This window comes from Salvelinus alpinus, chromosome 6, assembly GCF_045679555.1.
Source record: "Salvelinus alpinus chromosome 6, SLU_Salpinus.1, whole genome shotgun sequence".
Lineage (NCBI taxonomy): Eukaryota > Metazoa > Chordata > Actinopteri > Salmoniformes > Salmonidae > Salvelinus > Salvelinus alpinus.
In genome coordinates this window covers 21,406,090-21,433,849 of record NC_092091.1, presented here as the reverse complement: position 1 = coordinate 21,433,849, position 27,760 = coordinate 21,406,090, and the positions used below count along the sequence as shown (strand labels likewise).

Below are 27,760 nucleotides of genomic sequence, written 5' to 3'. Positions count from 1 at the left end.
CTCCATTCATAGAAGTACAGAAAGAGTTGCATCCCGATAGACCATGTATTGAGCTAGAAAGATCCACGGATGTACGGTGGAGTTCAAAATCAGGGTCTGTGAGTAAAGCGCTGTTACTGCTAGATGTCATTTTAGAGGTTCTTGCAGATTTTTCAGAGGCTTGTGGACAAACCAAATTAGAAGCCGATGCCCTCTTACAACAACTCCAGAACAATACGTTTTTATTCCTGTTAGTCACGTTTAGTAAATTGTTGGACACTAGTGATTTTTCTACGAAGGGATTACAAAGCTCTACATTATCTGTGACGGACTGTATTGGTTTAATTGAAATCCTCAAAAGCAGCTTTTCTACGTTCATAGATAACTCAGGGGGAGACTTTGATAAAGTTCTCAAGCTAACTGAAGAGATGATGATTAAGCATGATATTAGTAATTGGGATGTGAGCGCATCACGGCAGCAAAAACTGCCTGTAAAATTGGCAGACAGTGTAGTCACAACTTCATTAGGGAAAACATCCAGCATCAAGAGTGACAGTGATCTGAGGCAACTTTGGAACAATATTCTAGACAGACAGATTACTGAGTTAAACTCAAGATTTCAAGAAGACACATATGGGATCATGCAAGCGGCAGCCTCCTTTTCCAAAGAATCCCAAACCTGCGGCCTTATTAAAGAGCAGCTGAAGACCACATGCGATCATTATGCGAAATCAATTGAGGATGCTGAATTCAGTCTATTCAGCAGTTGTGTCGCAAAATGGACATGGGAAAGAGTGACGTATCCTCCATAATGAGTGTACTTGACAGCTGCCCTGATGATATTTTCCCAAATATAAACTCTCTGTTAAGGATCATTGTCGCACTTCCAATGACATCATGCTGAGCTTTTTATGTCTCTATTTTGGTTTGGTCAGGGTGTGATTTGGGTGGGCATTCTATGTTCATTTTCTATGTTTTGTATTTCTTTGTGTTTGGCCGGGTATGGTTCTCAAACAGAGGCAGCTGTCTATCATTGTTTCTGATTGAGAATCATACTTAGGCAGCTTTTTTCCACCTGTGTTTTGTGAGTAGTTGTTTTGTGTCTGCACCAGACAGAACTGTTTCGTGTTGTTTCATTTTGTCTCAGTGTTCAGTTTAAATAAATAATCATGAATGCTTACTACGCTGCGCTTTGGTCTGATCCTTCTTCATCCGACGACCGTTACACATGCAGTGTGGAGCAACTTTTCTCAACAACTAGGATAAAAATTGTCTTCACACATCAATGACAAGTGCCCGGCTGAACCACTTCAGTTTGCTGTCTGCGCCTTAAAATTACCCATACATTTTTTTTTATCTCACATGCGTTTCTTTTAAACATGTAATAAAAATGTATATTGACTAAACTTTTTTGGGGTAGGCCTGAGATCAAACTGGTCTACCCGTGGCTACGCTGCTGGATCCAGGTGAACTTGAAGCCTGGTTATACCATAGGCATAGTAGAAAGGCCACTACTCTGGAGATCTGTTTGGCTTTTTCAGCTACTGGGTTATTTAGTATCGGTTCTATGGTAACCAAGTTGCTGCTGAATAACCTATACCCAAATGGTTATATACACAGTGCAGTGGGTTATTCAACTACTATTATGGCACCACATAATCACAGGATGGATTTTTTTGTATTGCCTATGTGGGTATAATCTTGGTTAACCCAGAACTAGAAACTCATGTAATTTGGTCAGATAAGTAGTCTGTCCATGAAGATTAATTTGGGTACAATTTTGTAAATTTGATTCAAGTCTTGTGTGCAGTTTTGCACACAAGACTATGATTCAAGTACTTGTGTGTGTGGTCTAACTTTACCATCCTTTTGGGATCCAAAAGTCCTAGTAAAATAGTAAATAGTAAAACAAGGAAAAAGTGGGAACATTTCACATTCCCCAAAAGGAAAAATGCTATTCTAGGTTTAGGGGTTAGATTCACAGGAGGTTGGTGGCACCTTAATGTGGGAGCATGGGCTCATGGTAATGGCTGGAGCGGGGGATTAGTGGAATGGAATCAAATATATCAAACACATGGTTTCATTTTCCATTGGTTTTGTCTTGTTTTCCTTCACACCTGGTTCCAATCCCATCAATTACATGTTGTGAATTTAACCCTGTTTCCCCTCATGTCCTTGTCGGAGATTGTTTTGTTTGTATGTGAGGTGCAATTTAATGTTGGTGTGCGACGGGTTTTGTACCCACTTTGTTATTTTGTACATTTTGGTTGTTTTGGAGTTTGGTCAGCATTTATTAAATAACTCAGTTTATACCAAGTTCATTCTCCTGCGCCTGACTTCCCTGCCACCAACACGCACCCCTTACATAGGGTTACAATTACTGTAGGGTTAGGGTTACAAGTAGGGTTACAGGCTGACTACACCGCTCGCGTCGCAAAATACATTTTGAAATCTATATTATTCAATTATTGCACCCACACTGCTCGCGCGGGCCAACGAGCATCTGTGTTGCCAAGGGCTAAAATAGAAGTCAGTTCTATTTGTGACGCAGATCGCGCTGCAAGTCCTGCCTCTCCCATCTTCTCATTGGTTTATAGAAGCAGGTACCCACGTGCCATCTCCTCATTGGTTATACCCACGTGGGTGACTGAAAGACGAACGAGATCAGTGGCGTTACTGCACCTAATTTATGGAAGTTGCCAATCGCAATATTAAGTCAAGAGAAGAAAAAGCCTAGGCGAGATGACTAGAAACGATTCGGTTGACCGTTTTGTGTGTGGATTAATTGTCGGAGTAGAGGACCTTGTGCATTTCAGGCAAAATAACAACTTGGTGTTTATATCACAGGACAAATTAGCTAGCAACAGCAAGCTATCTAAATATAACAAATTAGCTAGCAAGTGCAAGCTAGCTAGCCAAATTGCCATAAATGTTTAAGGCTTTTCGACCTGTCCCCAAATGAATGTAATGGGTTCAGAGTTTATTTGATATTTTAACCTGCATGTTGTGATCGTGTTTGGTGTGGGGGGACAAAATACATTTATGTAAGATGGCGCACGCGCGCAGCCGATTTAGGTTCTGTGTTAGGCATTAAGATTTGTGTTAGGAGTTAGGGTTGTGTTTAGTTTTGGGGTTAGGGGTTTAGGGAAAATAGGATTTTGAATCGGTATACATTTTTTGATCCCCACTTCGATAGTAAAAAAAAGTGTGTGAGTGTATATGGGCAATGACTTTCATTGTCAACATGTGAATTTTTAATAGGTTTTGTTTTTTACAAAATATAATAATTATAATTACAAACCAACATAAACAGAAGAAGTACGATATAAATGCCCCGATAGTCAACATCCAGAACCTCCTGTAAACGGTTGAAGAAAACACAGATCTAGAACAGCTTAGGTCAGAGCAGGGAGTAGAGGATGACCCAACCTATAAAAATAAATAAAGATATGGAGTTGTCCTGCTGTCAGGGCAGAGATCACAAGGGACGTATTCTCTCCGGGCCCACCTGAGCAGGGGTTGTGAAGCAGGCAGGCTCTTCAGACTATGTGACAGCCGAGATCCTCTAGTGGCAGGATACTGTAGAGCATCACTGAAACCTGGGGACTGTATAGCTAACTATATATCACATTCTCCATCTGCAACATTCTTAATATTGCATCCTTCTGAACACACACGTTTTGGGTTGATGTCCTTCAATGCCATTGGGCTTTTTCAATGACTGTTACCCCCAAGGTTGCATGTGTGATTCAGCGTAATATCCAACACTTAATCACACAACAGGAGTTGAGATACATAGAAGAAGCCAGAGGCTACAAAACCTGAGTAACTGTGTATTCAGTGACTTACCTACAGTAACATTTACAATAATGCGCAAAACACAGGCTAACGTGCCTACCATGGTTGTCAGGCAATTGTGAGAGTTTGGTTCTGTACAAGACCTTTCAAATGTCAACATAAACTAGAAAGAACACAAAAGTACTCCCATCGCAAACTCTGGTTTCTTATTGCAAACCTTCCAAGACATTTCTGAACAAGGAACAAGAAAATAAAAACATTGTGACAATCTCAAAAGCATTGTTTCATGGTATTCTTATACAGATCTTTCCTTTTAAACAGACTGTATACAAAACCTTCCGTTTCAGTTGTGGATGTTCAAGAGAGGTGGAACCACAGTGAACCAGGGAGGCTGATCCTACCTAAGAGGTCCACAGTCAGAGTGGTGAAGAGTCATACAAGTGCAGAATGAACACTGCTCATAGAAACAGCCTTATCAGATCTAAGAGGGAGAACATCTCTTGTGGACATACTGCTATAATATGGCATCCAGGTCATGCTGTCTGTCTGCTGCTCATTGTTCCCAGTAAATGTTGGGAAATCAGTGAGGGATGTTACATCTGTCTCTAGTTCTGCTCTGGAAGAGGAGGAGGCCACTGCAAAGAACATCAGGATAATTGCTTTGGCCTTGGAGCTATCATCAAGCCCACCCGCTTTTCCAGTACCAACATTACCTAAGAATTCTCTAAGAACTGGGAAAATCCCTGTAGAACGACAGGCCTTCCAGAACAGACCTACCCACAGGTAGGTAAGCCATTGTGCTTATGTGCAGTGGGAGCCCCCCTAGTAAACACTATGATACAGGTATGCCCATCTCCCCGTAAAAACATAGTTTCTCTCCTGGGGAGTTTCACACCAACACATGAGTAAGCTCTGGTCCAAGTTTACTTCAACAGGCAATAATTAGAAGTACAGACAACCCAGGTGTTATTGGAATGTTCTCCAGAGTAAAGACACCCTTCTTCCTCCCCTTACTGTGTGAGAGAGCGGGGGTGCTGGACGGGAGGGGGGCACAGGGCTGAGGGACACAGGTAACTGCTGATGGCCCCAAAGTCAGAAGTGACGGAGACTGAGGGGGCAATGGCGGGTGAGGTCTGGGGGATGGAGGGCAGGGAGAAGTCTACCTGCAACCCTTGGGAGTCCCCATCCTCTGGCCCCATGGACAGGCCGTCTGGAAGGAAAGGCCCCAGCTGCAGCTGGTAGAAACCAGAACCCAGGAGAGGAGGCTCCGCTGGGGGGCACGGGGAGCTGCAGCAGGGCAGTGAGGAGAGGTGGAGCTGGGCAGGGGGCGAGGTGGGACAGTGGCCCGGGCTGGAACAGTTCAGAGAGGGTTCCTGCTGCAGGTCCTCCAGATGGGGGAGTGGAGAGAAGTGGCTGAACAGCTGCTCCCTCAGTGGGCTGGGGCAAGGAGCGCCACACAGCTCCAACACCTCCATCCCCATCTCAGCATCTAGACAAACAGAGAAGAATTACTAGAGAGACTCGAACAAGCAATGGTATACCTCAATGGTAACAATATGTGGCACTAACAGGTTTCCATCCAACCATTTCATGCTGATTAATTACCTGACGCATTAAAAAAAAACTCTTGACCGGCCTGATGGAAACAGCACATTTGCTGTGTAAAATTTCCCAATGTCGACAAAACAAAATACGCTAGACAAGGGTGGATAATATGTTTGTCTGTGAAATAGATTATGCGGAAATTGCGGTGGAAATGCATTTATGCGCAAATGTTACGTTGTACTACCACCACAACGTGGAAAATCAGTTAATAGGGAGATTAAATAAATTATGAACTTCATAAAAAAAAATCCTCAACCATCTAGACACAATACCACATAATGACAAAGTAAAAACATGTTTTTAGACATTTTTGCATATTTCTTGAAAATGAAATACACTACATGACCAAAAGTATGTGGACTCCTGCTCGAACGAACATCTCATTCCAAAATCATGGGAATTAATATGGAGTTGGTACCCCCTTTACTGCTATAACAGCCTCCACTCTTCTGGGAAGGCTTTCCACTAGATGTTGGAACATTGCTGAGGGGACTTGCTTCCATTCAGCCATAAGAGCATAAGAGAGGTCGGGCAATGAGGCCTGGCTCACAGTCGGCGTTCGAACCCCTCTTTTACGGTACTGCTACTCTCTGTTTATCATATATGCATAGTCACTTTAACCATATCTACATGTACATACTACCTCAATCAGCCCGACTAACCGGTGCCTGTATATAGCCTCGCTACTGTTATTTTTCACTGTCTTTTTTACTGTTGTTTTTATTTCTTTACTGACCTATTGTTTACCTAATACCTTTTTTGCACTGTTGGTTAGAGCCTTTAAGTAAGCATTTCACTGTAAGGTCTACACCTGTTGTATTTGGCGCACGTGACAAATAAACTTTGATTTGATTAATCTCAAAGGTGTTCGATGGAGTTGAGGCCATGGCTCTGTGCAGGCCAGTCAAGTTCTTCCACACCGATCTCGCCAAACCATTTCTGTAAGGACCTCACTTTGTGCACGGAGATATTGTCATGCTGAAACCGGAAAGGGCCTTCCCCAAACTGTTGCCACAAAGTTGGAAGTACAGAATCGTCTAGAATGTCATTATATGCTGTAGCATTAAGATTTCCCTTCACTGGAATTAAGGGGTCTAGCCCGAACCATGAAAAAACAGCCCCAGATCCTTATTCCTCCTCTACCAAACTGTACCATTTGCAATATGAATTGGGGCAGATAGCGTTCTCCTGGCAACCACCAAACTCAGATTCATCCGTCGGACTGCCAAATGGTGAAGCGTGATTCCTCAGTCCAGAGAACTCGTTTCCACTAGTCCAGGGTCCAATGGCGGCGAGCTTTACACCACTCTAGCCAACGCTTGGCATTGCGCATGGTGATCTTAGGCTTGTGTCCGGATGCTCGGCCATGGAAACCCATTTAATGAAGCTCCCGACTAACAGTTATTGTGCTGATATCGCTTCCAGAGGCAGCTTGGAACTCGGTAGTGAGTGTTGCAACCGAGGACAAATTAGTTTTACGAGCTACGCGCTTCAGCACATGGCAGTCCCATTCTGTGAGCTTGTGTGGTCTACCACTTCGCGCCACATTGAAAGTCACTGAGCTCTTCAGTAAGGCCATTCTACTGCCAATGTTGGTCAATGGAGATAGCCATGCAATGTGCTCAATTTTATACACCTGTCAGCAACTGGTGTGCCTGAAATAGCAGAATTCACTACTTTTGTATATACAGTGCATTCGGAAAGTATTCAGACCACTTGATTTTTTACACATTTTGTTAAGTTACAGCTTTATTATAAAATGGATAAATGTGTAGATTGATGAGGGAAAAAATATATTGAATTTAAAAAAAATGTAATCAACATTTTGTTATATAACAGGACAACGACCCTAAGCACAGCCAAGACAACGCAGGAGTGGATTTGGGACAAGTCTCTGAATATCCTTGAGTGGCCCAGCCAGAGCCCGGACTTGAACCTGATCGAACATCTCTGGAGAGACTTGAAAATAGCTGTGCAGCGACGCTCCCCATCCAACCTGACAGAACTTGAGAGGATCTTGAGAGGATTCGACCGACAATTTTTCTGTTTCCATGAGGCCTGTCTTGATTATTTTTGCAACAGGTAAATGAATTACCTGTAATTACCTGTTGCAAAAATAATCAAGACAGGCCTCATGGAAACAGAAAAATTGTCGGTCGAATTTCCTTATGTCGACAAAAGAAAATACGCTGGACAAGGGTGGATCATTTCTTTGCCAAACTAACAATATCTTACTGTATTTAAATTATTTGATTTCAACTAACTTATGTTTTAATTCAATTAAGTTAACTGGGTTGGATAAAGGGTTGGATGGAAACCTGGTTAAAATTACAATTACATTTTAGTCATTTAGCAGACGCTCTTATCCAGAGCAACTTACAGTAGTGAGTGCACACATTTTCATAGTTTCTTCATACTGGTCCCCCATGGGAATTGAACCCACAACCTGCTCTCACAACCTATCAACTGAGCTACAAGGGACAATCAGCTCTTTACAAAATGTAATGGTTTCAGACTCAAAGTACAATATAACAAAGCTGGTGAACATGGTAAGATGGTAAGCACTTCAAGGTAAAGTCTACACTTGTTGTATTTGGCGCATGTGACAAAAAACATTTTATTTGATCAGTTAAAGAATTAGAATTAATAAAATAATTTAAATTAAATATTCATTAAATATTTTAGGTAGCCAAGGAAGCCAAAACAAAACTTAAAAATCTAACCCTCCAATGAGACTTTTCATGAGTTTTAATTATGGTTTGGTAGATTTCCTGCAACTTCCTGGCCTAAGAAGCATAATGCCTGTATTTGGTATTTAACCAGGCAAGTCTGTTAAGAATGGACTTGTTATTTCTTATTTATTTACAATGACAGTCTACCCCAGCCAAACCCGGATGACACTGGGCTAACTGTGCGCCGCCCTATGGGACTCGCAATCATGGCTGGATGTGATGCAGCCTGGATTTGACCAGGGACTGCAGTGACGCATCTTGCACTGAGATGCAGTGCCTTAAACCACTGCACCACTCGAGAGCCTGCTCTAGTTCTGACCTCATGAATACCTGACCTCATGAAACTTGTTTGGCTTCATATTTTCAATCAGCAAAAACAGCAACAGCAGAAATTGGATGAGCATGAGGATGTTTTGAAGGCACTGTAAGTGAGTGGTTTCTGTGATACTGTATATTTTTTTCTCTCACCCTTACAGGAAATAGACAACATTTTGTGTGAACTGGTTGAATCTGACTGCCTATTAAACACTGTGCACCCAAGACTCCAGTGGGGTTAGTATGTGCTAGGTAGGTCAGGCACAGTTTGAGTCTTTACCTGGTGGCTCGGCCTGGTCAATCTTCACCTGGTGGCCCTGCCTGGTTAGTCTTTACCTGGTGGCCCTGCCTGGTTAGAGTCTTTACCTGGTGGCCCTGCCTGGTTAGAGTCTTTACCTGGTGGCTCGGCCTGGTCAATCTTCACCTGGTGGCCCTGCCTGGTTAGTCTTTACCTGGTGGCCCTGCCTGGTTAGAGTCTTTACCTGGTGGCCCTGCCTGGTTAGAGTCTTTACCTGGTGGCCCTGCCTGGTTAGTCTTTACCTGGTGGCCCTGCCTGGTTAGAGTCTTTACCTGGTGGCCCTGCCTGGTTAGTCTTTACCTGGTGGCCCTGCCTGGTTAGATTCTTTACCTGGTGGCCCTGCCTGGTTAGATTCTTTACCTGGTGGCCCTGCCTGGTTAGAGTCTTTACCTGGTGGCCCCATCTGGTAAGAGTTTTTACCTAGTGGCCCCATCTGGTTAGATTCTTTACCTTGTAGCCCTGCCTGGTTAGAGTGGCCTGTGTGCAGTGAGCTCAGGGCTTTAAGAGAAAGCGGGGCGTTCGTCTGCGACGTGGACGGCCCTCCTCCTCTGGAACGCCATGGCAACAAAGGTAGAAACACCACAGGCAAACACACAAACCAATGGGAAAACACAGATGCACACAGGTGGGATAAAACAATACATCAAAATGCTTCAAATCATATGTTCATGAATACAACACATCAAATTGAGGCAAACAATGTAATCAAGACAAATAATAATAAGACAAAGAGTGGGGTGGATATGAAATGGTGAGAGGGTGGATGGCATGTATGACTATTATGGATCCAGCGAACTCTTATGACCTCAGTCTTAAAACAAGCTGTAGTGTTTGTGGCGTGTTGGTTTCATTTTACAAACATGTTTAAAAAAATAATTTGTTCTATTTTTCTCTCTATTATCATCACTGCATTGTTGGGAAAGAGCTCTCAAGGTAAGAATTGCACTGTACTGTACACCTTTTGTATCCTGTGCACATGGCGAATAAACACTGAAACTTTAATGCTCTGGGGCAGGGATCAAGGCCAGGGCTGTGGTATAGGACTGGGGCTAGAGAAGGAGCTAAGGCTAAGGGCAGGGTCCAGGGAAGGGGTTACCTTGCTTGTCCAGGTCTATGACTGGTGGATGTGAGGGGGGCTGAATCTGGGAGCACCCCTCCATCTCCCCAACCTCTCCATCCTGCTCTCCATCCTCCCTGGAAAACACAAAACAGAAGGAAACGGCTTGTGAAGGAAAAACCGTTCCAACTACACCTGAACTTGTCCAAGAAGAAAACTAATTTCCATTCTCAGATTCAAACCATTTTGTTATTGTTATGAGTACTGAACACGACCCAGAACTCCCAGCATGATATCAGCTAAACATATCAAACCTCTCTAGTCTGAAAACAATGACAATGGGGATGTTATATTGAGATACGCTACTTCTGCTTGTCTACATCTGTTATTTATTCCGATCAAGATGATCCTATTACATTCCCATCACCGTACAGTGCGTCTACACCTGGTATTAAAATGTATCCGCTGTGTCTGGATTTCCTTTTCCTGTGCTCTATTTAAATAAGCTATTATTCTGGGAATGATGCCAGGCTAAGTAGACGATCATGACAACAACAACTTGATGGTAGTGTCATAGTAGTGCCTGCAATTCTAAACTTTACTCAACTTGATGGTAGTATTTGCCAACTCAGCTGGCATTGAAATGGGGCTTGACTCTCAGGTCTAGACATGGTCATATCTGCAGTGCTACTCACATGCTCCCTGACTGCAGACTGTACTTCTTGCGGCCCAGCTTAGTGGTCTGCTGGGTGAAGTACTCGTGGCGATCCGACTTCTTCCACATGTAGTAATACTCCACACACTCACCCACCGAACGCGTGCGTACCTGACATATAAACACAGTGTGGTTTACTGTTTGCTATGGTATGAATCAGTGAATTTCTTGTCTGATCAATGGAGACAAGCAGGTTTGCACAGGCACGCCTCAGGCTATGCCAGTCTTGGCCATTACTTTAAAAAAAGAGAATTTCAACTTTGTAGAAAATCAGGTTCGCCCCAAACCTGACGTTGGTAGTTTCTGTGCTGCTCACCTTATTGGCCTGAATGAGGTGGAAGTTCTTCCCATGAACTCGATAGCCATGTTCAAAGTTTCGACATTCCTCCTCGCTCCAAGCACACAGCTCCTCTGCACAGAAGACAACAGCAGTTGTCTCTGAACAGACTTAAATGAATTGTTTTGGAGTCATATTACAGGAGCTAACCACGTCAAGATGATTACTATTAATCCATTCACCATTCACCCGTAGACCACCGCAATGGGGCGGCGCACAACTGGCCCCGCGTCGTCCGGGTTTGGCCGGGGTAGGCCGTCATTGTAACTGACATGTCTAGTTAAATAAAGGTTAAATAAAATAAAAAAATCGAATAAACTCCTCTGACTGCTTGATTTCCATTATCTAGCTACACTAAATTACCAAAAGTATATGAACACCTGCTCGTCGAACATCTCATTCCAAAATCATGGGCATTAACATAGAGTTGGTCCCCCCTTTGCTGCTATAACAGCCTCCACTCTTCTGGGAAGGCTTTGCACTAGATGTTAGAACATTGCTTCCATTCAGCCACAAGAGCATTAGTGAGGTTGGGCACTGATGCTGGGTGATGAGGCCTGGCTTACAGTCGGCGTTCCAATTCATTACAAAAGTGTTCGATTGGGTTGAGGTCAGGATACTGTGAAGGCCAGTCAAGTCCTTCCACACCGATCTTGACAAACCATTTCTGTATGGACCTCACTTTGTGCACAGGGGGATTGTCATGCTGAAACAGGAAAGGTCCTTCCCCAAATTGTTACCACAAAGTTGGAAGCACAGAATCGTCTAGAATGTCATTGTATGCTGTAGCATTAAGTTTTCCCTTCACTGGAACTAAGGGGCCTAGCCCGAACCATGAAAAATGAAAAACAACCCCAGACCATTATTCCTCCTCCACCAAACTTTACAATTGGCACTATGCATTGGGGCAGGTAGCGTTCTCCTGGCATCCGCCAAACCCAGATTTGTCCGTGGGATTGCCATATGGTGAGGTGTGATTCATCACTCCAGAGAATGTGTTTCCACTGCTCCAGAGTCCAATGGCGGCGAGCTTTACACCACTCCAGCCGATGCTGGGCATTGCACATGGTGATCTTAGGCTTGTGTGCAGCTGCTCGGCCATGGAAACCCATTTAATTTCATGCTTACAGAGGTAGTTTGGAACTCGGTAGTGTGTTGCAACCGAGGACAAACAATTTTTACGCGGTAGGCTCTTTAGCACTCTGCGGTCCCGTTCTGTGCGCATGTGTGGCATACCACTTCGCCGCTGAGCCGTTGTTGCTCCTGGACATTTCCACTTCACAAAAACAGCACTTACAGTTGACCGCGGCAGCTCTAGCAGGGCAGAAATTTGACGCACTGACTTGTTGGAAAGGTGGCATCCTATGACAGTGGCACGTTGAAAGTCACTGAGGTCTTCAGTGAGGCCATTCTACGGCTAATGTTTGTCTATGGATATTGCATGGCTGTGTGCTCGATTTTATACACCTGTCAGCAACGGGTGTGGCTGAAATAGCCGAATCCACTAATTTGAATGGGTGTCCACATACTTTTGTATATATAGTGTATATTATAATACCGCAAGCCAATGAATCAAACCCGCATTAAGCCTAAAACATAGGCAACAAACGTAAGTTGGTAGATTTGTCAGCCTACACTGGAGAGGGCACAATAGGCTACATTTTAACCTACACTCTAGAGCTCTGCTACCCGACCCCCGACATTACACATTGGGTTAAAGGCCAGGTAGGGGCTGTTTTTTCATCGATAACTAGGGTATGGGCAGGGCTCGCATATCACTAAATTGATCACTAACATTTTGAAGCTGAGACATTTGCTTGTGCTCTGCTACGCAGTACAGTCATATCAGACTAAGATCATAACATGGTGTCAGAAGTGCTTCAACCTCGTCAAATATAAAACAGGAGACATTATTTAACAGAAAATAATAAATGTTCCTTAAGTTGTCTGAGTTTAGAGTGACGAAAAGTGGGTAACTGCAAACTGCTCTCTCATGACTCTTCATTGAGCAGAGCAGCCCAGGCTGAGCCATTGCTATGGATACTCACAGACTCAGAGAGCCATGAGCAGAGCGATCTGCGTGCAGGGAGCGTGTGACAAACAGAGAAGAGCAGCTAATGGATTTACTAACAGGCTCGGGCTTACAATGAATGCCCAAGCAGGGCTTTACTACACTCCCAGCTTGGATGTGTGCGGCAGAAATGCAGGATGAAAAACTATTTGTAGCGTTAGTCAAGATGACAGTAGGCCTAGGACAATACTAGTATCGCAATAACGAAGCAGAACTAACTCTTTGGTCCTATATGTGCTATAAACTGGAATATAAATTCATGTGATTCTGGATGACAACATAATGATGTTTGTTTCCAACATTAGGGCTGTTTTCCTAAAGAAGTTACACCCGCTTCGTGTTTTGATTTCTTGCCACGACACTAACGAGTATCGCGATACTGGTATCGTCCCAGCACTAGATGACAGATTCAAAAAGGTTTTCAGAGAAGGACTGCTGATATGAATACGATTACAAGCCCTGGGATTTAGCTGAAATATTTCACCTAGGCCAATATATAAGTGTATTTTTAAGTTGTTGGTAACATGGGATCGTGGTGGGTCTATCAAATAATTGAATTTCCAAGGGAAAGCAAAGATTAAGCTCCAAAGAAACCAAAGAAATTCCACGGTCCTACACAAAATGTTTATTTTTAATGCTCTGAAATTTAGAATACTAGCATCATTCAGAGACTAAACAGCTGTAGAGAATTAACACACAGGGGTGGGCAATGAGACAATGAGACAAGGTCATGATTGGATTGCAATTGTATATCACGAAATTGGGGAAAAAAGGGGAAAATACCAAAAAGATAAAAATTCGAATAATAATTTGGTGCCGTTAATGAGTCATTTATATGAGTTAATAGACTCTTGAAAGATTAGTCAAAACGAGGACTATAAGAGATCCTAATTAAATCAAAAAGAGTTGTTGTCACGAGTAAGATGACATATTACCTACTATATAGCAGTAATAAATGTGTCGTGGACGGTCTTACCGCTGAATACTTTCACATTAAAGCGCATTCGTCTCAGTGCCTCCTCTGCATTAAAGCTGCATTTCACCAGCTCATACAGAGCCTGAGAGACGGAAAGAAAGAGAAAAGAAAGCAAACAGTTGTGACAGAAGTCTGTGACCTCAACCAGAGTATGAACTGTGCAGAAATCACTCGACATGCAAACAAAGTTAATAGATTTACATATGACGATCCAGCCCTACTAAGTCCCACTCTGTTTCTGCTTTACGACACAGTTTCAAGTTTTATCAATCGTATGTACAAGATACATATGGTATACACCGTCCAACTAAATGATTACTTGCAGGTTCCTCCTCGACAATGCAACAATAAGAAATACAGTTGAAGTCGGAAGTTTACATACACTTAGGATGGAGTCATTAAAACTCCTTTTTCAACCACTCCACAAATGTTTTGTTAATAAACTATAGTTTTGGCAAGTCGGTTAGGATATCTACTTTGTGCATGAAACAAGTCATTTTTCCAACAATTGTTTACAGACAGATTACTTCATTTATAATTCACTGTATCACAATTCCAGTGGGTCAGAAGTTTACATACACTAAGTTGACTGTGCCTTTAAACAGCTTGAAAAATTCCAGAAAATGATGCCATGGCTTTAGAAGCTTCTGATAGGCTAATTGACATCATTTGAGTCAATTGGAGGTGTACCTGTATTTCAAGGCCTACCTTCAAACTTAGTGCCTCTTTGCTTAACATCATGGAAAAATCCAAAGAAATCAGCCAAGACCTCAGAAAAAAATTGCAGACCTACACAAGTCTGGTTCATCCTTGGGAGCAATTTCCAAACGCCTGAAGGTACCACATTCATCTTTACAAACAATAGTACGCAAGTATAAACACCATGGGACCACGCAGCCGTCATACCGCTCAGGAAGGAGACGCGTTCTGTCTCCTAGAGATGAACGTACTTTGGTGTGAAAAGTGCAAATCAATACCTGAACAACAGCAAAGAATCTTGTGAAGATGCTGGAGGAAAAAGTATCTATATCCACAATAAAACGAGTCCTATATCGACATAACCTGAAAGGCCGCTCAGCAAGGAAGAAGCCACTGCTCCAAAACCGCCATAAAAAAGCAAGACTACGGTTTGCAACTGCACATGGGGACAAAGATCGTACTTTTTGGAGAAATGTCCTCTGGTCTGATGAAACAAAAATAGAACCGTTTGGCCATAATGACCATCGTTATGTTTGGAGGAAAAAGGGGGCGGCTTGCAAACCGAAGAAAACAATTCCAACCGGGTGGGTCTTCCAAATGGACAATGACAATGACCCCAAATGGACAATGACCCCAAGCATACTTCCAAAGTTGTGGCAAGGACTACAATGTCAATGAATTGGAGTGGCCATCCCAAAGCCTTGACCTCAATCCTATAGAACATTTGTGGGCAGAACTGAAAAAGTGTGTGCGAGCAAGGGGCCTACAAACCTGACTCAGTTACACCAGCTCTGTCAGGAGGAATGGGCCAAAATTCTCCCAACTTATTGTGGGATGCTTGTGGAAGGCTACCCAAACCGTTTGACCCAAGTTAAACAATTGAAAGGCAATGCTACCAAATACTAATTGAGTGTATGTAAACTTCTGACCCACTGGGAATGTGATGAAAGAAATAAAAGCTAAAATAAATAATTCTCTCTACTATTATTCTGACATTTCACATTCTAAAATAAAGTGGTGATCCTAACTGACCTAAGACAGGGATTTTTTTTGTATGTAAACTTCCGACTTCAACTGTAATAAAAGATAAGAAGACGAACATAAAGTATATGACCCAACCCACTACATTACTTGTTCATTGTCTTTGATTATGTCCCCGTTGATGAGGGTGTCTACAGCCCCGTCCTGGCCTCCCCGTCTCTGGGCACTTAGCAGGAACTCCTTTACAGCCTGGCCTGGCAACATGTCTGGGGTCCACAGGAGCTGGTCCTCATTCTCATAGACTGGGAACAGGAGATGGAGAGATAGTGATAGAGACACAGGTATAAGGATGTGTGTGAGACTGAGGCAAAGTGTCAACACACTAATCCAAAATGTACACTGATTCTGAAAGGGTCAATTGGGGGTTACCTCTCTCCTGGTATGAGTATGGGCTGAGAGGAGGGATTTTGGCTTGGTACATTGAGCCCACCATGATGTCCTGGAAAAATAACAACCACAGTGTCAGTCACAAAGGCACTACAGAAAACAGGTTGTTATATTTCCCTAAATAGTAATTGTAGAATATTTGAGCTCTGTTCAGTAGGCCCCAGTGTCTCACCTTGCGTTCATCATTGGATGGAATGGAGGTGTTGTCGTCATCATCATCTGAGACATCTTCTGAGGAGCTGACGAAGGTGCCTTTGTCTCCATCTGCCATGGAATGGGCTGGCACATGGGAACATTTATTACATCAATATGTAGCATTCTCATAACACCACCAGTTAACAACTTCAAGGTACAACAAATTACTTTTGGCATAAAGGGGCCCTCAGGCCATTTAAAAAATATATTGATGTGATATGATAAGAAGGGGATTCTCCTGAGTGGTGAGTTGGGTGGGTGGGAAGTGGTAGCTGTGCTCCAAAAGTAGAAGTGTGTCATACCCATTATATAAAGGTAACTGCCAAAATAAAGGAAACACTTGAGTAAATGAGGGATACAAAGTATATTGAAAGCAGGTGCTTTCAATACAGGTGCTTTTCAGTTTTGCCATTGAAAAAGATATTGCAATATTGGTATCGTCACAGCCCTAATACTCTATATGACATTATTGGTCATACCTCTTAGGTGGCGGCGGAAGAGGAGGTCAGAGGAATGGGAGGTGACAGAGAGAGTGAGATCATCAGCTGATGACTCCTCGTCATCCTCTCCTGAGAACAGATCTTTAGCAATCTGGTCCTGGAAGAATGGAACAGTCCATTACTGTCTCAATGGAATAGTGCACTACCTTCTCTAAGCATCACACTCTTTAATGGAATTTATGATACATAAACATGATTTAGTATTTTTCATGTTTTCTGAGTGTTTGTAGACTAGACAGGGCATCAAGAGCCCATCTTAACTCAATTCCTTAAGGGCCAAGTCATAATTACTCATACAAGAATCAATAGACATCATGTCAACGCCAGAACATGTATCCTATAATGCTCTTGAATGCAGAACTGCATAGCTCCTCGACAATCACAGTGTACTCTATGCTGGTTTTCCTTCTTGCCTTTTAACTAGTGATTGAGTTCTGCTTGGAAAACCAGGTGGGTGCACCAATAACCAATTATACCACATCCGTGCATCGAGGACATCATCCCCACAGTGACCGCGTGTACATATCCAAAACAGAAGCCATGGATTCCAGGCAACATCCCGCTACGCCCTACGACGAACCATCAAACAGGCAAAGCTTCAATACATGACTAAGATCGAATCCTCCTACAACAGCTCTAATGCTTGTCAGATGTGGCAGGGCTAGCAAACTATCACGGATTACAGATGGAAACCCAGCCACGAACCGTCCAGTGACGCGAGCCTACCAGAATAGCTAAATGAACCATGCATGAGAGCACTGACTGTGTGATCATGCTCTCCATAGCCGATGTGAGTAAGACCTTTAAACAGGTTAACATTCACAAGGCCGCAGAGCAAGAATGATTACCAGGACGCATACTCAGAGCATGCGCTGACCAGCTGGCAAGTGTCTTCACTGACATTTTTAACTTCTCCCTGACCCAGTCCGTAATATCTACATGTTTCAAGCAAACCACCATAGTCCATGTGCCCAAAAACGCCATGGTAACCTGCCTAAATGACTATCGCCCCGTAGCACTTACATCTGTAGCCATGAAATGCTTTGAAAGGCTGGTCATGGCTCACATCAACACCAGCATCCCAGAAACTCTGGACTCACTCCAATTTGCATACAGCCACCAACAGATCCACAGACGCCGCAATCTCTATTGCACTCCAAACTGCCCTATCCCACCTGGACAAAAGGAATGCCTACGTTCCAGCGTTCAACACCATAGTGCCCTCCAAGCTCATCACTAAGCTAAGGACCCTGGGACTGAACACCCTTTGCAACTGGATCCTGGACTTCCCGATGGGCCACCCCAGGTGGTGAGTATTGGCAACAACACATCCGCCACGCTGACCATCAACACGGGGCCCCTCAGGGGTTCGTGCTTAGTACCCTCCTGTACACTCTGTTCACCTACGACTGCGTGGCCACGCACCACTCCAACACCATAATTAAGTTTGCCACCGACACAATGGTGAAACAATCCTCATCAATATACACACAATACCCCATAATGACAAAGCAAAAACAGGTTTTTAGACATTTTTTAAAATATATTAAAAATAAACTGAAATACCTTATTTACAGAAATATTCAGACCCTTTGCTATGACACTCGAAATTGAGCTCAGGTGCATTCTGTTTACATTGATCATCCTTGAGATGTGGTAAATTCAATTGATTGGACATGATTTGGAAAGGCACACACCTGTCTATCAGTGGCGGCTCCTCAGAGGAGGAAAGGGAGGACCATCCTCATCAGTGAATTTCATAAAAATAAAAACGGTAAAACATTGAAAAAGTTATCCTTTTTAGATAAAACTATACTAAATATATTCACGTCACCAAATAGTTGATTAAAACACACTGTTTTGCAATGAAGGTCTACAGTAGCCTAAGCAGCACTCTGTAGGGTAGCACTATGGTGTAGCCGGAGAACAGCTAGCTTCCGTCCTCCTCTTGGTACATTGACTTCAATACAAAAACTAGGAGGCACTTGGTTCTCACCCCCTTCCATAGACTTACACAGTAAATTATGACAACTTCCGGAGGACTTCCTCCAACCTATCAGAGCTCTTGCAGCAATGAACTGATATGTTGTCCACCCAAGCAAAGGATCAGAGAATGAATCTAGTACTGAAAGCATTAGCTACAGATGGCTAGCACTGCAGTGCATAACATGATGAGGTGAGAAGTTGACTCAAAGCGAGAGAAAGACAATAGTTGAACAGTTTTCAACAAATACATTTCTTAAAAAATGAAGGAGAAGCAAGAGAGAGAGAGAGAGAGAGAGAGAGAGAGAGAGAGAGAGAGAGAGAGAGAGAGAGAGAGAGAGAGAGAGAGAGCGTGTGTCATTTTTCTTCACTTTCAGTTTCACTTACTTAGCTAGCAAATGCAGCTGGCTAGTTTAGCTACTCAAACACCTGGCTCAAACTGAGGGATGCTATGTTAGCTAGCTGGCTATGACTATCCAACACAACACTGGAACTCTTCCAAGTCATGGTAAGCTTTTGGTTTTATTAATTTATTGCCACTGGGGCCCGCCGGTGTAACTGCTTACTGACTTTACACTGTAACATTACTGCATTATTAGCTAATATGGGGACAACAATGTAGATGGTTTGGCTTGGAAAGTTTTTTTTTAGCCTTGGAAAGTTTTTTTTTAGCCTGGTCACATACAGCTGATGTGTTGTTCATTGAAGTCCACAAACGAAGGGAAAAGGTGAGAGGAGGGGAGTGCATAGAGGCGAGAAGGAATAACAATGCTATGAACGTGAACTGTGTTTATGCATGATCAGGGGTGTATTCATTCCACCGATTCTGTTGAAAAACGTTTCATAAACGGAAGCAATCGAAACAGGGATAAAAAAGAATTAGTTCAATTGAAACTCTCGTTTGCAACTGTTGGACTAATGATTACAACCTAGATAAGCTAGATGCAGGCAAGATTGTGCAAGGCAGTATTGAAAGTCACTGTCTGTCAATGTGTCACTGTCTGTCATCTCAAATTTCTCTCTGGACCTGTGTGCACCTACGTTGTAAAATTTCATTCATAGGCTAGGTTGTAGCAAACTCATGATGGGTATAGGGAGAATTTGAGGATCATGTAGTAGCCTAAACCTATCAATGCTACATTGAGCTGGGTGAATGGAATATGAATGACAGTCATCCAACATATTGTAATAGAAATAAGGCCATGCTCATGAAAATAAATCTTCCTCCCTCATCATAAATGGCACTGACCGCCACTGCTGTCTATATAAGGTCCCACAATCATGAAGTCAAAGGAATTGTCCATAGAGCTCAGAGACAGGATTGTGTCGAGGCACAGATCTGGGGAAGGGTGCCAAAACATTTCTGCAGCATTGAAGGTCCCCAAGAACACAGTGGCCTCCATTATTCATAAATGGAAGAAGTTTGGAACCGCCAAGACTCTTCCTAGAGCTGGCCAACCGGCCAAACTGAGCAATCAGGGGAGAAGGGCCTTGGTTAGGGAGGTGACCAAGAACCCGATGGTCACTCTGACAGAGCTCCAGCTCTGTGGAGATGAAAGAACCTTCCAGGACAACCATCTCTGCAGCACTCCACCAATCAGGCCGTGATGGTAGAGCGGCCAGACGGAAGCCACTCCTCAGTAAAAGGCACATGACAGCACGCTTGGAGTTTTGGCAAAAATTACCTAAAGGACTCCCACACCATGAGAAACAAGATTCTCTGGTCTGATGAAACCAAGATTGAACTTTATGGCCTGAATGCCAATCGTCACGTCTGGAGGAAACCTGGCACCATCTCTACGGTGAAGCATGGTGGTTGCAGCATCATTCTGTGTGGATGTTTTTCGGCGGGCTGGGAGACTAGTCAGGATCAAGGGAAAGATGAACAGAGCAAAGTACAGACAGATCCTTGATGAAAACCTGCTCCAGAGCGCTCAGTACCTCAGACTGGCTCGAAGGTTCACCTAACAGGACAACTACTCTAAGCACACAGCCAAGACAAAGCAGGAGTGGCTTCGGGACAAGTCTCTGAATGTCCTTGAATGGCCCAGCCTGAGGCCAGACTTGAACCTGATCGATCTATGGAGAGACTAGAAAATAGCTGTGCAGTGACGCTCCCCATCCAACCTGACAGAGCTTGAGAGGATCAGCAGAGAAGAATGGGAGAAAATCCCCAAATACAAGTGTGCCAAGCTTGTAGCCACATTCCCAAGAAGACTCAAGGCAGAAATCGCTGACAAAGATGCTTCAACAAAGTACTAAGTAAAGGGTCTGAATACTTATGTAAATGTTATATTTCTATTGTTTTTTTTATTTTTATACATTTGCAAAAAACAGTTTTTGCTCTGTCATTAAGATTGATAAAAGGGGAAAAAACTATTGAATCAATTTTAGAATAAGGCTGAAACAACAAAATGTGGAAAAAGTCAAGGGGATCCTGAATACTTTCTCAATGCACTGTATATGCAATGACTCTCTTGCACAGGCTTGATGTACACTCACTGGACTCTAACCACACACCCACACATACTACACTGACACTCCAACACACACACACACACGGACAAAGACACAGGCATATTGACACCACACACACATGCTGCTGCTACTCTATTTATTTTCTATATATAGTCACTTTACACCTACCTACATGAACATATTACCCCAATTACCTCGACTAACCCGTACATTGACTTGGTACCGGGCCACTTGCATATATCCTCGTTATTATGCTACTATTTTTCCTTTAATTTATTTCACTTTTTTTTAAACTTTTTAAAAAACTCTGCATTGTTGACTAAGGTCGTACGTAAGCTTTCGGAGCATTTGACAAATAAAATTAGATTTGATTTACTAACAAATTAATCAATTAAGTACTACGAAGAAACAAAACAAAACCAAAAATCAGCCAGACTGGAACTGGAGGGCCTGAGTTGTTCACCCCTTCTGCAATGCTTTCCTGGCTGTGTTTACAGTTTTATCTGTGGATTACTCCAGTCTCAGGTATGTCTAGTTATAGCCAGGTCTCACCTTGTCCAGTGTCATGTCAGGCAGACTGGCTGCTAGCTCGTTGGGCTCCCTGTCCTGCTGCAGGAGGGGATCAGACACCTCATACCCACACAGAGATAGCAGGTCCTCCAGGGGAATCTCACTGCCCTATAGAGAGAGACAGAGAGAGAGAGAGAACGCGAGAGAGTGAGATAAGGGTAAATTTGGCAATTAAGTATTGGATAGAATCCATTAATCCAGGCCTGGGCAATTATTTTCCATGGAGGGCCACATTAGAATATATTTTTTCCATCGCGGGCCAGAATCATATTACAGGATTATACATCATGTGTATGACTGTGTTGACAGATATATCAACTGTAAATCACGTCCAGATATGCTACTTATTTAACTTTTTTTACATGCACACAAATAAACCACATCCATCTTCTCCTTTTGGTAGGCATTTTCATTATTAAACATGCAATGAACTACACGGAGGGAAAAGTACACTGTGCATTCAGCACCACGGACAGAACTCTTGTTAACGGGTATGCACAAAAACACAAGAAAGAGAGAGAGCTCAACATTCCATTTAAACTACTCAATCAGTGTGAGGAGTAGCCTCCCGAGTGGCGCAGTGCTAGCTGTGCCACTAGAGAACCTGGTTCGAGTCCAGGCTCTGTCACAGCCAGCACAACCGGGAGACCCATTGGGCGGCGCACAATTGGCCCAGCGTCTTCCGGGTTAGGGGAGGGTTTGGCCGGCAGGGATGTCCTTGTCCCATCGCACTCTAGTGACTGGTGGGCCGGGCGCATGCACGCTGACACAGTCGCCAGGTGTACAGTGTTTCCTCCGACACATTGGTGTGGCTGGCTTCTGGGTTAAGCGGGCATTGTGTCAAGAAGCAGTGCTTCGGAGGATGCATGGCTCTCGACCTTCACCTCTCACAAGTTGCAGCGATGAGACAATACTGTAACTGAGCAGTGAAGTCAGGTATAGTTTCTGATGTTGCTATGTGCAGGATAGCCGCACTGTTTTATTATATATTTTTTACCCCTTTTTTTTTACCCCTTTTTCTCCCTAATTGATAGTTACAGTCTTGTCTCATCCATTCTTTATCTTGCAGTTGAGGGAAATCCACATTTACCTTGTCTTTCAACTTGTCTTTTCATATTCTCTGCGATGTCCACAACACGCCGTGTCACTGTTTGTCTTAACACGGAAACATTTTAAACAGTTCTTTCTTGTCGGAGCAAAGTATTGCTGCAGTCAATTAAACATTCTTTAATGAATTCGCCCTCAGCGAATGGCTTGCTATGTTTAGAAATTTTGTGGGACAATTTTTTTTAAACAATATATATATTTCACCTTTATTTAACCAGGTAAGCCAGTTGAGAACAAGTTCTCATTTACAACTGCGAACTAGCCAAGATAAAGCAAAGTAGTGTGACAAAAACAACACAGAGTTACACATGGGATAAACAATCGTACAGTCAATAACACAATAGAAAAAATCTATATACAGTGTGTGCAAATGAGGTAAGATTAGGGAGGTAAGGCAATAAATAGGCCGTAGTGGCGAAGTAATTACAATTTAGCAATTAAACACTGGAGTGATGGATGTGCAGAAGATGAATGTGCAAGTAGAGATACTGGGGTGCAAAGGAGCAACAAAAAAAATAACAATATGGGGATGAGGTAGTTGGATGGGCTATTTACAGATGGGCTATGTACAATGTGTGCAATGATCTGCAAGCTGATCTGACATTTGATGCTTAAAGTTAGTGAGGGAGATATGAGTCTCCAGCTTCAGTGATTTTTGCAATTCGTTCCAGTCATTGGCAGCAGAGAACTGTAAGGAAAGGCGGCCAAAGGAGGAATTGGCTTTGGGGGTGACCAGTGAAATATACCTGCTGGAGCGTGTGCTACGGGTGGGTGCTGCTATGGTGACCAGTGAGCTGAGATAAGGCGGGGCTTTACCTAGCAAAGACTTATAGATGACCTGGAGCCAGTGGGTTTGGCGACGAATATGAAGCGAGGGCCAGCCAACGAGAGGATACAGGTCGCAGTGGTGGGTAGTATATGGGGCTTTGGTGACAAAACAGACGGCACTGTGATAGACTGCATCCAATTTGCTGAGTAGAGTGTTGGAGGCTATTTTGTAAATTACATCGCCGAAGTCAAGGATCGGTAGGATAGTCAGACTTACGAGGTTATGTTTGGCAGCATGAGTGAAGGATGCTTTGTTACGAAATAGGAAGACGAATGTAGATTTAATTTTGGATTGGAGATGCTTAATGTGAGTCTGGAAGGAGAGTTTACAGTCTAGCCAGACACATAGGTATTTGTATACAGTACAAAGCTAGCTCTCGCAATTCCGTCGTATGCTGAATGCAGTTTTGTGAAAAGTCCTTGCTGCTTTTGCAACTGTGAAAGCAACTCTTTCGATGCACTTGCCGTCTGCTCAGAAGACATATTCCTATATTTCTCTACATGCTTTGTCTGGAAGTGTCAGGAGAAGTTGTGGTCTTTCAAGACAGCGATGCTCTCTTTGCACACTAAGCGCACAGCTTTCCCTGATACCTCAATAAATACATATTTAGATGTCCACTCTTGCTGGAACACCCTACATTCATTGTCTACTTTCCTTTTTTTTTTTTTATCTTTGAAAAACTCATTTTTGCTCAATTTCTAGGTAGCTACTATTTGTAACTGTGACATGTCTGTCAACCTGTCAGTCACTGTCTGTCCTCGTGCAGTTGTTATTTATACGTGCCTTCAAAATAAATGTCCCACAAGCGGTGTGAGTTAAATAATTACACAAAGGCGAGTATTCATTGGGCTTTTAATTTGAATAACAAATTTAAAAAAATAAACTTTACTATCGCAAATTCTTCATGTGATCTGAGCATGATTCATGATGCATACAGCCCCCGGGCCGGCCTTTGCCCTGCATTAATTCATCACATTATGGAATATTTGACAATCTATTACATATAATAATATTATTCACTCCTGGTCTAGAGGGATGCAGTGAGGTCAGGCTTTTGTCCCAGCCCAGCACTAAAGTTGTGGTTGCCTACTGCTGCCTCTAATGGGTCAACACACCACACCAGATGCCAGAGGAGCTGTACTCACATTTTGGGGACGTGCTGCCATCTTCATTGGGCGGCCCTGTGACTGTGAGGCCCCCAGGCTCTTCTGCAGCTCCACTAGGGCCCTGGACTCCTCCTCTGGCCCCTCATAGCCCTGCCTCAGGATCTCCACTAGGCTGCGTCTGTGATCTCCAGAGCCCATCAAACTAGCTAAAACACACACACACACACACAAAGGGTTACCATCGCGGAGGACCAGTAGGTGCTTGATCCCTGTTCATTCCATTATATACTGAACAACAATATAAACGCAACATGCAACAATTTCAAAGATTCTAATTAGTTACAGTAAATATAAGGAAATCAGTCATTTGAAATAAATAAATAATGCCCTAATCTATGGATTTCACATGACTGGGCAGGGGCGCAGCCATGGGTGGGCCTTGGAGAGCATAGGCCCACCCACTTGGGAGCCAGGTCGACCCACTCGGGAGCCAGGCCCAGCTAATAAAGATGAGTTTTTCCCTACAAAAGGGCTTTATTACAGACAGAAATTCTCCTCAACACCCCTACCCCTCCCCCTCGGACGATCCCGCAGGTGAAGAAGCGAGATGTGGAGGTCCTGGGCTGGCGTGGTTACACGTGGTCTGCGGTTGTGAGGCTGGTTGGATGTACTATCAAATTCTCTAAAACGACATTGGAGGCGGCTTATGGTTGAGAAATTAACATTAAATTCTCTGGCAAAAGCTCTGGTGGAAATTCCTGCAGTCAGCATGCCAATTGCACGCTCCCTCAAGAATTGAGACATCTGTGACATTGTGTTGTGTGACAAAACTGTGTAATGATCATGGTGTTTAATCAGCTCCTTGATATGCCACACCTATCAGGTGGATGGATTATCTTTACTAAGGATAAAAAGCTCACTAACGGTGATGTAAACAAATTTGTGCACAAACAGTCAATTGTCAACTCAACATGGCTTTTATTTAGTCAGGATCATTATGAGATTATAATAAAACATTATAAGGCCTGTCATACATGCTTAAGACAAGCCCTACAATGCATTATAGCAGTATAATTAAGCAATAAGGCCCGAGGGGGTGTGGCACATGGCCAATATACCACAGCTAAGGGCTGTTCATATGCACGAGTGCCTGGATACAGCCCTTAGCCGTGGTATATTGTCCATATATCACAAAACCCTGAGGTGCCTTATTGCTATTATAAAATGGTTACCAACGTTATTAGAACAGTAAAAATAAATGTTTTGTCATACCCGTGGTATACGGTCTGATATACAATGGCTTTCAGGCAATACATTATAGGCTTACCTGCTGTTGTGTAAAGTATTTTTACTTGTTCTGTAATTCAAAGTCGCCTTACAACCACTCATGAATTAAAGAATGGTTGAAGTTAATCCAACAGTGGAAACTAATGGTATTAGAAAAACTGAATTAGACTTTTTGTCAAAATAGAAAATCCCTTAATAGAGTTGACCTATGAACCAACAGTCAAGAGTTAGTTTTCACCTCAAGCAAATACAGCTGTGGTCTACTTAAAACTCTTTTGGGCGAATACTCTCACAAACAATACATTAGTGACAGGTACGTTTATGGCCATTATAACTTCGAAAAGCTTGGTCCACTCCTCTTCAGGACGCAATGACCAGGGCGCTTTCCTGTAACTTGGTGCTGAACGTTCCTTCCTCTGACTCACAAATGGCACGCGAGAGAAGGAAATAGTTCTGGCTATTGCGTTTCCACCCGAAAAGACACCGACAGAGTATCTGAAATAATTCAGACTTCTCTCAAAGTTTGCAGTCCAAATGCATTACTAACGGAGCACACCTGGACCACTTCTTCAGCACCACTGTCGAGGTGGTCTCCGATTGTGTTCTATAGCGCACTATCCGGCAAATTGGGAATGGCTCTTTAATGCGAAGAACGCGGAGAGGCGAGCCTGGGACAAAATGCCCCCATTTTACTTCCTTAATTATCAACACATATTACATTCACAACCTTCTGTAACCCGTTGATACGATTGTAAACATCGATAGCTACCGTCTTGGACGACAGAGGCTCTCAAACTCAGAGCAGTTCCAGAATCATTTAGTCCTCACATTCCTACCCAAGCCCTTTTGCTCACTTACCTCCGCCATTCCGTTTCTGCGCAGGCTGAGGAATGCCCGGATGTTGTAGAGCTATGGCTCTATTCTACAGTATGTACAGCCTACAGACCTAGTTTACTGCCGCAACGTTTCAGCAGCAATGACAGTAAACTACATGACAAATTCTGAAATGAGAGAGTACGCCGTGTACTATTCACGTCTGGTATTGGTACAGGCTTTCATAAATTTGCCATCCCTCTTGCTCTTTGTGAAAATAACTAACAAAGGACAATGATTGAAGTTCAGATGTTTGTAAAGTTGCCCTTTGAACTTAATATCACATGTTTGTTCACCTATGACCCTGAATAGTTATTGTAGCCAATCTGATTGTCATGGTCTAGGGGAGAGTGGGGTAAATTTAGCAGTTTTTTTAATTACATTCAGCATCACTATGTCAAGGGAAATATAGTATTATTTCTAACAAATCTATCTACATATATTTCAGGATGTTGTGTATCCCTGGAAATAATCAGAATTCATGGAATCATAACAGTTTTGAAAACATATAGTACCAGTCAAAAGTTTGGACCCCTACTCATTCAAGGGTTTTTCATTATTTGTACTATTTTCTACATTGTAAAATAATAGTGAAGACATCAAAACTATGAAATAACACACATGGAATCATGTAGTAACCAAAAAAGTGTTAAACAAATCAAAATATATTTTATATTTGATATTCTTCAAATAGCCCCCCTTTGCCTGATGACAGCTTTGCACACTCTTGGCATTCTCTCAACCAACTTCATGAGGTAGTCACCTGGAATGCATTTCAATTAACAGGTGTGCCTTGGTAAAAGTTCATTTGTGGAATTTCTT

General features: G+C 43.0%; 1 protein-coding gene across 1 annotated transcript; it reads right to left on the bottom strand.

Annotated features, from left to right (window-relative positions):
- Nucleotides 1–3,218: 3,218 nt before the first annotated feature.
- Nucleotides 3,219–27,128, bottom strand: mier2 (mesoderm induction early response 1, family member 2). The gene is made up of 12 exons (XM_071405813.1): nucleotides 26,924–27,128; nucleotides 24,818–24,984; nucleotides 21,719–21,844; nucleotides 16,685–16,802; nucleotides 16,183–16,289; nucleotides 15,993–16,062; nucleotides 15,714–15,865; nucleotides 13,884–13,965; nucleotides 10,816–10,910; nucleotides 10,480–10,610; nucleotides 9,824–9,921; nucleotides 3,219–5,266 (listed from the first exon to the last, which is right to left on the bottom strand). The coding sequence occupies exons 2-12, from the start codon at nucleotides 24,974–24,976 to the stop codon at nucleotides 4,788–4,790; spliced, it is 1,617 nt and encodes a 538-aa protein (XP_071261914.1). The 5' UTR covers nucleotides 24,977–24,984; nucleotides 26,924–27,128; the 3' UTR covers nucleotides 3,219–4,787.
- Between the last annotated feature and the right edge of the window lie 632 nt (nucleotides 27,129–27,760).